Here is a 13,214-nt window from a genome sequence, read left to right as displayed (position 1 = left end):
CTTCCCACAGACGGTGCAGGCCGAGCTGGATGCGAGGAGGGCGGACTGGGCCCTCAGCCTGGACCAGCTGGCCCAGTACACAGACTCCCTGGAGAAGGAGCTGATCAAAATGGCCAGTAACATGAGGAGGTCCCGCACTGAGCTCCTCCACCTCTCAGTCAGGTGAGGAGATTTGTATCTGCCTGTGTATCTGTGGTTGTGTAAAGTATGTGGGCAGTCAGAGTTGAGGGTTGTTGTAACGACAGCAGAGGAAGATGGAGGAGAATAGAAATGCTCTGACTCTAGGACCGGGGAATAAAAGGGGCACTGACTTTAAGGTAAGACAATATTTTTCGAGGCAGAGTTGCTCTTGGAAACAGCGATCTCATTGGCTGAATTAATCCCCAGTGGGCAGTGCCAAGGCTTCTCTGGCTAAGTAAGGTAATGCTGAAACAAGTGAGCCAGAGGTAGATTTAAATCCAGCAATGTAATTACCCAGTGAAAAAATGCAGTCTTGGTTTAATGAGCTATGAAGGTAAGCTAACTAGCCAAGCTGACCTTCCAAGTCCATACAAGCCTATAGCTGCCGTCATAACCTTGTTAGTGTCTGCAGAGCTTTTTAAGGTTCTAAATGCTACATGTTGCTGAATTAATTGAGAACTCACTGGGCAGGGTTAATGGGGATTTTATGCAAGTGTTATACTATAAAAAATATAATAATTAAAATCAATTTATGCAATTATTTCTGCCTCGTAGTTGTAGTATATTGATGAAATTATCAATCTATATTAGTTACCGCACATATGGGTTTGTTTTACTATATTTATTCAAGAATATGCTCTTTTGATTTAATGCTTCCGAATTTTTCTTCTACTCTAAGACTGCAGAACTGCAGAACAAAAAGTAATCATAACAAGGGCAGGACAATTTTATTCCTCAGTGCTCCTTGGTTGGGAAGTTTGGACAGATTTGTTGCACAAAAAGGTCAGAGCGCAGATTAGAAATCCGAGCGCAGACGTTTCACATGCACACAGAAGCAGCATGAGCGCTAGGAGAAGAGCTTGTGCTCACAGTCTGAGCACAAGCTGAGCAAGAGTAAGCAAAAGTGGGGGCTATTTGAGTGCAAGCTTAGGGTTTTGAGTGTTAGCGTCTGATCGTAAAATCAAAAAGTCCTGCTCTCAAACTGAAAGACCACCTCTTGAAGTAAATCAGTTAAAAAAAAACATACACACACTTAATGTCAGGCCTCAGGATATCCCTCTGAGTGAAGTGTGTGTGTGTGTGTGCATCCCTGCTCTCTGCTGCTCTGTCTCAGTTGGCTGCTCAGTTGTACTGAGTGGGGGAATGAGCCGTCAATCATCCTGACCTCAATGACCTTTTTAAAGGGACCATTTCAGGAGGCCATTTCTGGACTCCAGTCTGTGTGTGTGTGGATAGTTCTCCCTGTCCTGTGTGTGTGTGTGTTTTTACGTGTGTGCATGGAGACGGACATCCCCTTCAGATATATAATGGAGCTTATGTGGTGCGGTATCAGACCAGAGTGGGAGACCTGGTCAGGCTTTCCAGCAGGGATTTACTGGTGCTCAGTTGCCAGGGTGAACTCATATTGTTTTGGTGGGGAAAAAAGTGAAGAGGGCTCATTGTAAGTGTGTTTCTACCTCGGGCTCATGAGTCTGGGATAATACAGACTGTTCAGAGTAAGACTGGACTGCAGGACAGGGAACGGATTAGAACGTCGTCAGGTCACATTGGTGTAGTCTGAGATTGGACGTGCAGGTAGTGAGTGGATCTGAGAAACTGAAGTAGGAAGGAATCAATACTGGGCCAGTCGGAGAACTGGCGCTGGTCACCCTGGGCAACAGAATGGGACACTGCATGGGCCTGCGGATTGGGTACAGTATGTCCACTGTGCTATCTTGCAGGATCTGTGTGCATGCCATTTTTTAAGTTTGCGGACAGTTAAGACTGGTTGTCCGTGACCCTAACTAAATAATCCTCCAGCAGTTTTTATTGACCATGATATGTGTCATTGTCACGCAGGGTGCAGGAGCAGGAGAACCAGAAGCGGCAGCTGTGTGAGGAGCTGGATCAGCTGAAGACGCCTCAGGACAGCAGAGAGGCCTCATGCCAGACGCCTGTACCAGAGGAAGAGGTCAGAGAAAAATGAAGGAACCATTTTCTGACACACACAACTCAAATTCTATCTTAAAGTCTCAATCTGTAGTCCGTTTATATTGATAGTGGGATACTATGTGCACATGTGCACCTTCTAGGAGGTCAACTTGTTTGCTATCAGCAATCTTTCCTTGGATTTTACTTTAAAAACATATTAGGTTTTGGATATATCTTTTTTTTTTTATTCATATGAATGATTTGTATGTTTATAATTCAGTTACCAAAATAGAATAATTTGACGGTTTGCTTGGAAAGCAGTGCCAAAGGTCATTCTGTATTCACACACACACACACACAGACAGAATCATATGCGAACTCACGCCTACCAGTTGCACAAATGCACTTGAACATTTCCATTACATTGGTATTGTTTTTGCAGCAAAGCATAATGAGCTTAGTGCGGAGGTGGATAAATCTGCATTCTGTAACCAGGCTGTCCTTTACAAATATCGGAGTTCTGATTTTAAAGTGATTTATTCATTTAATTTCTGATACAGGAAAAAGCTACTGCAGTAAAATTATCTTGGTTTTATTCGTGCACACAAAAGCCTTTCACTGCCTCTGGAATCATTTTTAGAACTGCAAATTCCCTTTTGATTTTGTATATTTTCATGACAGCTTTGTTAATTAGTGTTTATTAATCTGATGTTTTTGCAAGGCCAGCTCAGGTAAAATTTCTAACTTTAACCATGGATTTTACAAGATTTATTCCTTCGCCAGTCTTTTTCCATCTCACTTTCCATCTGTCTCTCTTAAGCCTGGAGATGGAGACCTGGACTGGGACGAGGAGTTCGCCCTTCAAGACTTTTTAAAGAACGAGCTGGCGGAGAAGAACTGCCGGACACAGGATGGGCAAGCAGATGGCAGGCCTGAGGATACAGGGGATAGAGTGACGGACAGGGGTGAAGAGGAGGAAGGGGACGAGAGGTGGATGGTGGTGGACACAGTGGTGGAGGGAGAGGTCAGGGACTCGTCGACTCCTCTGTCCTTCCTCTCTGGGGAGACCCGGCCAGGGCACAGCATGAAGGAGAGCCAAGGTGAGTGCGAAAGCCAAAATGGATGTTAGAGCCACCAGACAACCCACAACTCTGGTGTTAAATAAGTTGGTGGCACAAATGACAAAAAAAATACTCTGCGCTTCTAACTGAATTGAGTCAGTGTGTTGCAGTAGCTTGGGGGCACATGCATGAACTTCATTCTAACATGCAACAGATGCCGAGAGAGCGACAGTGTAGAGAGTGAAAGAGAAATTATCTCGTGTGCGAGACAGACACAGCTGCAGCTGACACTGTGAGGTCTGGCCGTCTGCGTGGATGGTAAAAACTTTACGGATGATAGAGCAAGTGACCGAGAGGTAGAGGAAGAGAGAGCATGAGGCGATTATAGGGAATCTATGAAGTGAGATATTATGGAAGGTGTCGGTGTTTGGTTTGTTATGAAACAGTCTTCATAATTAATATGGTTTCACTCAGTTTACTGGAATTCTTCAGTGGAGCTGAGCTAATAACCATTTAACAGATTTAATGCTCCGAATGATGACATATTTGATATTGGAAACTCTTCCTTTTTTATTAAGGAAACTTAAATATGCATAATTTACCAGAATAGCTTTTAGCTGATTGGAACATCCTAAGCAGGAAGCCTGGGCTAATATAGTTTAATAATTTCCTGGCTCTGTCGTGAGAGCGGTTGCTCACCAGGCTCAGAGCTCTGGATCAAACTCAACAGGATTAACTGTAAAAATAAGCCTCGAACCAACCTCATGCAACAGGATGTGAGCTAATACCGCGTCCTGCGTCTTTCAGCCAGGACATTATCACATAATTAATGCATTTGAATATAAAAACTCAAGAAAAATACCTTTACTGATCACAGAAACTACAGTTTTATACATTAACACAACTTCTTTGTGCACTGAGCATCTCAAACAAGATTTATTGCTTTATATAATTTTTTTTAACTTCACTTTAACATTTCAAATAGGATGTTGTCAACATTTTCTTTGATTTCTCAGAGAATGCTTCTTGAATATTGATGAAACACATCAGGCATGTGCAGGGGACTGTGTGCAACTCGCTCCAGATCCATGTAAAGAGTGAATTCATAAGGGGACTATTGGGTTTTACGAGTCTTCTCTTCCTTACTCCTCTTACTGAATGTCTTTGCTTTCCAATCGAAATGTATCATTTTAATGTTAAACCAACTCGTCAAACATGTCATTATTTCACTTGTCCAGCATCAAGCTGTAGTTGTTATAATTTCTTACAAACTTCTTCACAAGAGTGAGAGTGGATTACCCCCCCCTGCCCCCCCCCCCCCCCCCCCCCCCCGTAATCCACAGCAGTCACAGGGCACTCAGCCACCCTTGAAGCACCAGAACAGTACACACACACACTCGCTCTCTGTGAGGACACACACACACACTCTGAGGCCCTCGGAAGGAGACCCCTGCCTTCTATGGTTCGTGTGGCCCCGGGCGTCTAGAGGTTGTGTGTGAGAGCAAGCGTGAGTGTGCGCAGGTCTCCACACAATACGTGAAATCCTCTCTTCCTCGAGGTCCTTCTATGGCCAGGTGTAAGAGCGGCCTGAGTCCATGAAGTGAGCTCAGTAATCCCCCATTCCTCTGTCTGCATGAGTGGCTGGCAGGCAGAGAGACAGATCGACGAGAGGATGTGGTCACTAATGCCACCTTAGCCATGCATGATATTTCAGCCCCTCCCTCCCAACGATGCCTTGCATTATATACAGCCTGGCCTTTTATGGTATAAAGGTGGGGTTGCCTTTTGGCTCTATATTAACCTTTATAGATTAATTTGACAAGAAACAGGTTTTATGATCAGATTTTTTTCCCCCTGGGCCTTATCTCTCCTCCGTTCATTTCATTCCTGATCCTTATCTTGTTCTTCATCTTCGCAGACACTGCAGCCTGCGCCGAGTCAGAGCCGGAGGTGAACTCTCAATCTTTGCAGGTAAATTCAAGTGTAACGTGATCCCCTATGTAAAGTGTAAGACAGGGGCGCGTCTAGGATTTTTCCAAATCAGGGCTCCAGAAAGGGGAGGCCAACATACACAACTCCGGATTTAAAGAAGGTGCCCATTTAAGTCATTCCTCGTTTACTATAAGCTCATTAGCTTTGAGCGAAGTTGTTCCTTGTATGAGCACATTGTGTTCTCCAAAAGCTTAGAAAATTAAGATTTCCTAACAAATTGTCCTATTTGTTGTTGGTAAGTGATTAAAGTAAAAAGAATAGATGGATAGATATGGTACAAACACACATTGGGATATTGCATGTAATTGAGTGAAATTACACATATCGACATGATTATTGCACATTTTTGGAGGAAATTGCACATAATGATCATAGATAAATATAACTGAAATGACATGTTTATTGTTTGTCATATTGCAGAAGTTGACTGTAAACTATAGAGAAGCCAGGATTTTGACAGAAAGTTACAGAATGACACTTTTTGACACCACGAAGGATGAGTTTAGTCTGAGCTGCACAGAGGAAATGAGACTCCCACTGAACCACAGCTCTGTGGAGGTTACAGATGAAACAAGTGACAATCTGCTCTTTAAAATTCTCTCTGAAAACTGGCTAATGTGGCTTATAGACGGAAATAAGTCCGCCCCCTCTGAACCTGAACAACCACTGCCGATGTTCTGTCATGTTAGACGCTGAGTCATGAGCCGCTCACAGACCGAGAGTCTACGCGGCGAGTAATGGTCCGATGCTCATCTTACCTTCCTTGTTTTCGTGAAGTTTAGAAAAATGTTTGGCAGGCAGATCTTTGTCAATTCAAGAAAATGACGTAACACATACTGTGTAGTTGTGGTAAGGAAGCAGGAAGTCGAGGGGGAATTAAAACGACACGTTTCACGTTAGTATAAATGTTTGAGACTTTCAGTGGAAGTGTGTTTAACCCATGTGGAATAATTTCATCTGATCTATCCATGCATCCAAACACATACAACTGACAGACCACAGTTGAAAATGAGCTGGAAACGTTCCTGATATTGTGTAACATCACACTTGTTTCACTCTTGTGTTGATGCTGTGACCCTTTTGCCAACTCTTCCTGGTAGTGCAGTCGAGGACTCTCTTGCATATTTGATGTCAGAGTGTGGGAATCACATGATCAACAGGGAGGGCTTTAAAAAAAAAATGTTCCGCCACTCTACCATCTCAACTGTCATCTGCAAATGTATTCTCATTCAACGCTCAAATTAGTGTGGAGCAATGACAGCCTGGAAGGTAGGAGAACTCTAATACCATCTCCAGCTATCTACTGTATCTGATATTTTTTCTTTTCTTAAAATAACTTAAATGCACAATGTTCGACATTACAGGCATGATGTGCTCGTTGCCTCTCTGTCACTCTCCTCCCTCAGCTGTTGCTCTCTGCCTTTTTCTCCTTTTGTCATTTGCCTACCAAATAGCTCTTCACAGATTATTATTCACAGGCTGCTCACAGGCAGCCGAATGCGTTCTAGTGCAGAGGACATCTGCTTCCTTATTTACTATTCTAATGGTTATAAACCTCAAAGATCCCACTGAGGTCAAATTGGAAAAGGACTTGGTGGGAAAATAGTGTGCTACTGCATTTCCCCAAAATTGTTTTCAAATGAATTCTGCTGCAAATACTAATTCAGTATAAGCACTGAACTGCACATACTACAGCTGTAGTCTTGTCCTGTCAATTTCCGATCCTGGATGTTTTAGAATCTGCTCACCTGTATTGAGTTCTGGGCTTTATCTCTTGCCTAACAGTTTTTTTAAGATACATTTAAACATTTCTACAGTCACTGAAAGTTTGGTTTTACATTCCTATGAAGATACCAGTAACTGCAGGGGTCTTTGCAACAATCCCTCACACACAGGCGCATGCTTCGTGCTGCCTGTCAGCTGTTTAAAATTTGACTTCTTTTGCGATCCTTCTCAAAGGTTTGTTTATAATGACTGGTTGTCGGCCTACTGTTTGGTGCATGGCTGATAATGTGTGTTGCTTATTTGACCTGTTGACCCCTTCCCTTGTTTGAACATTCCCTTGTTTGAACACACTTTATTTCTGTGTTTTCAGGAAGAGGCAGCAGTGCTATTAGGCGCCCACTCACAAGCTGTCAGCATCAGACACCCGGAGGCGGATGCTCTCCCTGCTCCGTCCCACACGGAGAACAGTAAGTCCTCCGCCTCCCTCTATCTCTCTAACACGCTCTCTTCGTAGATTGATCACTCACTTTCTATCTTTCCATTTGTTCTCCCACTACTGTCAGCAAATCTAAGGCTTCACATTTTGCATCAAAAATGCGGAGTGAGTCGTGTGCTGAGTAGGAGGCGAGAAAAATTCCCTCAGGAAAATCTTTTACTGTCTCTCACCAGATGCAGACGTCTCTGAATCTGCCGAGTGTCCCTCCGAAAACGTGAGCAGCTCCCCTGAACAGGATCAAACTGTCACACCTGGTCAGACCCCTCCCAGAGCAGCGGAGATGGTTTCCCCCTACAACACGTCGCCTGGACCAGAGACCGTAACCGCTAATGAGAGGTAAACAACAGAACAGATATTGTATTTGATGGACTGGGCATATTATCAGTACTTTGCAAACTTTCATTTTGAGAAAACCTCTTGCGCAGTCCTTTTATTTCACACCAGACATTTTGAAACGTCACAGTAGAATAAGCACAGGTGAAAGTTCAGATGTCCCACTAGGACATGATAGTGACGGTGACCCACCGTGCACAACACCAGGAATTTAGCCATCATTAATTGTATTATTTATACCTGTGCCTGGTCCACTATAGCGGAGGAACCTCTGCAGGAAATCTGTGTTTTTCCAACTCCGGGACCAGGGTCTAAATTCATCTTTTTACCCCCCAAAAAGTACTATTTGATGAAAGTATAGGATCCTGAACTTGCCTGATTGGTCGAGACCTCCAGCATTTCATTTTAGCTTTAGGTCAATCCCCACCTAGCATTTAGGGTGTTTAGGGTGTCTCAATTTCAAATAAGAGTAGCACGATTCAAATCTCTAAGTTACCGTTTGTAGTGCTGCTCCATTTATATTGCCTCCTTCCCCACCGTGTAGTGGACTGGACTAGAAAACTTGTTGTAGCCATTGATTGTTCGTATTTCAGCATGGGGCTAATTCGCCTGCTCTGCCCAGGTCTTAAAACGGCCTTGGAAATGCAGGGGAGAAGTAGTCGGCAGATATCTTTATATTTCATTTTTTAAAAAAAAAGGCTTTTTGGACTAGGTTTCAGGTATATTTGGTCAAAACACTGATCATGAGATGTCAACATTTTAGCAAAACCCTGTTGCTGTCATTTTAGCACTGCCTATAAGAGCTGCTTAGGTTTGGAATGTAAACTTTTTCAAGAGAACTAGAGATGCTATTTTTCCACATCACACATTTAACATAATTATATATGACTGACGCTATATATGACTCCCAGGTCTTGAGGTGACTGTTTGATAATAAAGATAATTATTACCACATCTAAATGGTACTGAGAGGTTGATTCAAATGAGCAGCACACAACCTCTATGACCTGTTTGTGCATGTGTGTTAAGTCTCTTCTTTCCAGTGAAAACTTTGTCAACAGACACACCTGTTGGTTTTTGGATTAGCAACTTGGTCCCAACTAAGAGACAGGAAACAGAAGTTTCCATTGACTTTAACACACAACCATACCCAGCTTCCTGGGTTAACCCTCAGAGCAGTTTACACAATATCTGCTAGACTTTTGGTTGCAATCCCTCATCCACATCATGTTGAAGCATTTCACTGAGTTTTGTCATTTCCCTTGGCTCGGTCCACATTTGTTAGTCAAATGGGTATTTTTCGCGCTGTGGGAGGAGTGTGCCAGATCATTGGCGCCTCTGCCTCTTTGCATAGGCACAGTGTACCGACAAATTGACTAGAGCTGTTCCTCATCTCACTCTGTGTCCTATTGTGATATAGCTTTGAGTTATCACCTAGCAAGTAAGCATGTAAATGAAGGATGAGAAAAAGGATAGTCCTTGACAGTTGACCTTTGACCTTTCACTTGGGGTCAGCAGCCAGCCGACCCGTGAGGACCAGGAGAAGAAAGGCGAGGCGGACTCGAGCACCGGAGGCGACATGAGCTTCGTTCGGGTTAGTACCAGAGGAGAAGTACAGCTTCCTCAATTCTCTGCAGCACCAGCTCTTCACTGCTTCCTCTTTTCTCATCCCTCTCTCTTGCTGTTTCTCTGTGCCGCTTCATGTACGTTATAAATAGTGACGTGTCCGTATTAATATAGAACACTTCTACTCTTGAAAGCTGCTTAAGAGAGAGAGAGAGAGAGGGGTGTACAAAAAGTATGGTAAAGATGAGAGAATTGACTACTGTAACATGAGATCAAATTCAAAACAGTATCAAACAGACATCTTCATATTTAAGCAGGTTAAACTAGCAAAGGTTCTATATTTTTCCCTTAAGTGACTTAAAAATGATTTTTCAATAAGTCACGTTAACTGAGCATTTGTGATTATTAGCAGGAAAGGCTGGAGAAATGATCAAAAAGATGATGAGCATGTTCCACAGCCCGTTAGCGAAGGACTGGACTCACTGGAGCTGTCTTTTCTATCCGAGTGGACCAATTAGTGTTTACAATGAGTTGCTGTGATGCATGCTCTGTACAATAAGCTTGTGGTGATGATGCCCAGCCTCAGATTGGCTCACTGTGTTTTCATGTCAGAACTGAGAGAGGTTTGTGTTGGCTCACTTGTGCGGTGGTGCTGTTGCACCACAGTCAGCTTTGTGTCCCACTGAGACATTGATCGGCTTGTTTTTATTTAGTCTCCTTCCTGCTGGTGTCATTCAGGCCTCCCAACCAACCCCCACTGAGAGATGGTCTGAATGGAGCCAAAACAGACAGAATCCGATCCTGTGTCAACGAAATGTGCTCTGACACTCTTGGAAATCTTTTTTAAAAATGGATTTCAGCAAAATCAGGGTGTTTTTGATGATTTAGAAGAAGCTCTTGTGTCTGTTAGGCAAGAGAAGGAGTTGAGTTTTATGTTTATTTTTTAATTATTCACCTCCAACATCTATAGAATGTGGTGGGATCACCTTGCAGAGGACCCTGAGGCTGTAGGTATGGCCTATGAATTATTGATGTTGGTCCATTTGTACATTTTGGAGCCTATAGTAAGGATTTCCCTTTAGATTAATGAAATTGAATGAAATGAAACTGCTGCTGGGCTGTTATGCTGTGAAGATAACTTCATCGAAATGGGCTGCAGGAGAAAAACAGCAGAGTATCATCAGTATAGCAATGAAAGGGAATTTTGTGCTTTTTAATAAATTTGCCCAAGGGTTGAAATAAAAAGAGAAATAAAATGGGTCCTAGAACAGAACCTTGAGGTGTCTCGTACAGAAACATTGCTTAAGGAGGCACAGACGTCTTATGTCAGAAAAGCATGAGCAATTCACTGGAGAACAGTCCCTAAATATCAACCCATGGAGTAAATGGATTGGCGTTGAAAGTCACTAGACTCTGAGGTCCTACATGATCCCCTGGAGGAATATTTAGTCGTATGACTAAATTAAATGTTGGGTGTCAGTGTTGCTGCTTTTCAAAGTAAAGGTAGCTGAGCAGCAGCCAGTTTTATTTGGCCTCATTTTTTGAAGTCTGACATTTTGTATTTAGTGAAAAGATAAGGTCGCTCTCTCCTGTTGTTGTGCAGTGACAGAACGGATATTTTGTACAGTTCTTACACAATATCCCGTTGCAATATGCGGCGCACTCATCTTCTTCCAATGTGTGCTTGTGTTTTCACACGACTGTGTATGCAGGCAGTCCACCTCCACTACTTAGCACTGTGCCAGTGTTAACGTGTTCTCTGAGCACCCTTCTCATCAACACACACATAAACATGCACACACACATTTACTCAAAGAGCTGCAGGGCTCTCCATGAAGCTTCATATTATATAAGGAATCAGTCCAGTCTTTCCTCCGCACTCTGTGCAGCTTAGAGAGCTTCTCACTACCATGGGACAGGTAGGGCTACATGCATATGACCGTATGTGTACACGTAATTTCTTTTTATTGTGATCATTGATCATTTATTGTAATTTGCCACAGAAAACATGTGCTGCAAAGCCACCTGTCTTTTTCTCTACCCCTCCCTCCGTCTCATCCCTTTTACTTTTGTCCATGTCAGAGCCTGAGCCAGGATCAGCTGACAGACAGATCGACAGCCGAGGACAGGTGAGTGATTGAATATCAATTGTTTGCGCGAGGGACATTTTTAACTCTCAGGGCTCGCTTCCAACCGAGTCAGTAATTCCTGAAGGATTTGAGGGATTTCTGCGAAGAATAGCAACCGTTTCTTTTTAAACGTTAAGATTTGGATTAAATGTGTTGTTTTCCAGCACAAGCCTACTACCTGTGTTGGTGGAGGAGGAGGAGAGTGTGCCAGAGAGTACAGCCGAGGCTTCACCAGTAGCGGTCAGCATGGAAGGTAGGAAGAAAGAACCAAATCTGTGCGTGTGAAGGAGATGAAGAGAGAATCTTGATATGTCCAAGCCGTTTGTTTGTTTATGCATTCTTCTATCTGCGTGTAACTCTGACCACCCACACGCCCACTCTTCCCTCCAGGGACGGACCGGCTCGACTGCACCAACTCATCCAACAGCAGCTCTCCTCAGTCAGGAGCGGCCCTAACACACGCCACCCAATCGGGGAGCGGCACGGGCAGCGTGACCTCTGACCTAAGCCAATCGGAGGACAACGCAGCCATAAAGGAATCTGGCAAAAAAAAGAGGGAACTGGTAAGACCTGATCTACTCCCACTTCAATCTCTGCAGAGTTCTTAATCAGGTTTTGCTTTTCTGTAGAATACATTTTGATATTCAATCAGTTTTAATATATAGTTGGAAACAGTGTTTTTAATAAATGTAGTCATAGATCTCTTCATCTAATAGTTAGTTTATCATTTTGTGTTTTTTTCCTCTTTTATTTTTTGTTTTCAATATTTTGACAAACACCAGGATATATGTAATACAAGCAACAAATTATAGTGTTGCTTGTATTACATAGTTAGAGTGTTTTAGAAATTAATTATTTTCAATTCAATTGTATGTAGAGAAAGTTCCACTTAGGAACACACATGGACATGAACAAAAATAAATACGTGTTTTTCTGCTTTAGGCTTTAACTTGAAAATGTTAAACTTTATTAAAACCCAAAATGTATTGTTTATTCATTTTTATTCTTAGTTTAAGCAAAGTTTAGGTTCAAACTCAAATAAAATGAAATGCCATGCTCATGATGTCATCGAGACAAAGGTTCTCTGTCAATATTGATTTTGCCTCCTCATTCATCATGACACTGTGACCTGACCAGAAATGCTGTCTTTCCAGCTTTGTGAGTGTTTCCGTGTGCACGTGTGTGTATATGAGAGCGAGCTGGAGGAAGGGACAACTTCATTTTACCTCCAGTAAAGAATGTGGAATGAGAAGACAGGGAGCCAGTTTAGGGAGCTATATGGCTTTTTAATACATTATTTATAATAATGGATTATTATTTAGATGAATGTTAAAATGGAGGGATTAGAGTTGAGAGGAGAGCGGGAGGTGGAGAAGCAGCAGGGAGAGGCAGTAACGTTTGTCCGGACCCTGCAGGAGGTGTCGCGCAGCATGGAGGCCATCGAGGAGCAGAAGGTTCTGGAGGACCACAGTGACACCGGCATGACCGATGGGAAGAAAAGTATGTGTGATACATTCATGATGTACTACATCAACAATTCAATATTATTTATGTTCTTTCCTTTGATGCAAACTTGAATTTGGTTTGATATTTGTCGTTCTATTATTCACATCCTTGTCATTTCCCTCGTAAGATGAAATATCGCTGACCTCTGACGCCTTGAAAGACGGCAGGATCAGGTGAGGCTCCAAAAGATCATATTAACACATCTTCATATTTAAATCCATAATTATCAATGTGTGCATATAGGTTGTGTCACAGAGTCCTAACTGTTTTGTCTTTATCTGCAGCCTGTCACCCAATGACAAAGAGATTGAGGTA

General features: G+C 42.8%; 1 protein-coding gene across 7 annotated transcripts in view; it reads left to right on the top strand.

Annotated features, from left to right (window-relative positions):
* lrmp (lymphoid-restricted membrane protein) overlaps positions 1-13,214 on the top strand; it is a 31,802-nt gene that overhangs the window by 11,631 nt on the left and 6,957 nt on the right. For 6 of the 7 annotated variants that reach the window (XM_062383008.1, XM_062383014.1, XM_062383011.1 and 3 more), the window contains exons 17-29: positions 11-162; positions 2,020-2,131; positions 2,912-3,191; positions 5,071-5,123; positions 7,240-7,336; positions 7,539-7,701; positions 9,214-9,292; positions 11,347-11,393; positions 11,558-11,646; positions 11,784-11,956; positions 12,809-12,893; positions 13,027-13,072; positions 13,184-13,211. In XM_062383008.1, the coding sequence (XP_062238992.1) occupies positions 11-162; positions 2,020-2,131; positions 2,912-3,191; positions 5,071-5,123; positions 7,240-7,336; positions 7,539-7,701; positions 9,214-9,292; positions 11,347-11,393; positions 11,558-11,646; positions 11,784-11,956; positions 12,809-12,893; positions 13,027-13,072; positions 13,184-13,211 (1,404 nt within the window). The remainder of the gene's footprint in view (positions 1-10; positions 163-2,019; positions 2,132-2,911; positions 3,192-5,070; positions 5,124-7,239; positions 7,337-7,538; positions 7,702-9,213; positions 9,293-11,346; positions 11,394-11,557; positions 11,647-11,783; positions 11,957-12,808; positions 12,894-13,026; positions 13,073-13,183; positions 13,212-13,214) is intronic. The other variant, XM_062383010.1, reaches the window with a different exon arrangement.

This window comes from Platichthys flesus, chromosome 23, assembly GCF_949316205.1.
Source record: "Platichthys flesus chromosome 23, fPlaFle2.1, whole genome shotgun sequence".
Classification (NCBI taxonomy): domain Eukaryota; kingdom Metazoa; phylum Chordata; class Actinopteri; order Pleuronectiformes; family Pleuronectidae; genus Platichthys; species Platichthys flesus.
This window is presented reverse-complemented; position numbering and strand designations above follow the sequence as displayed.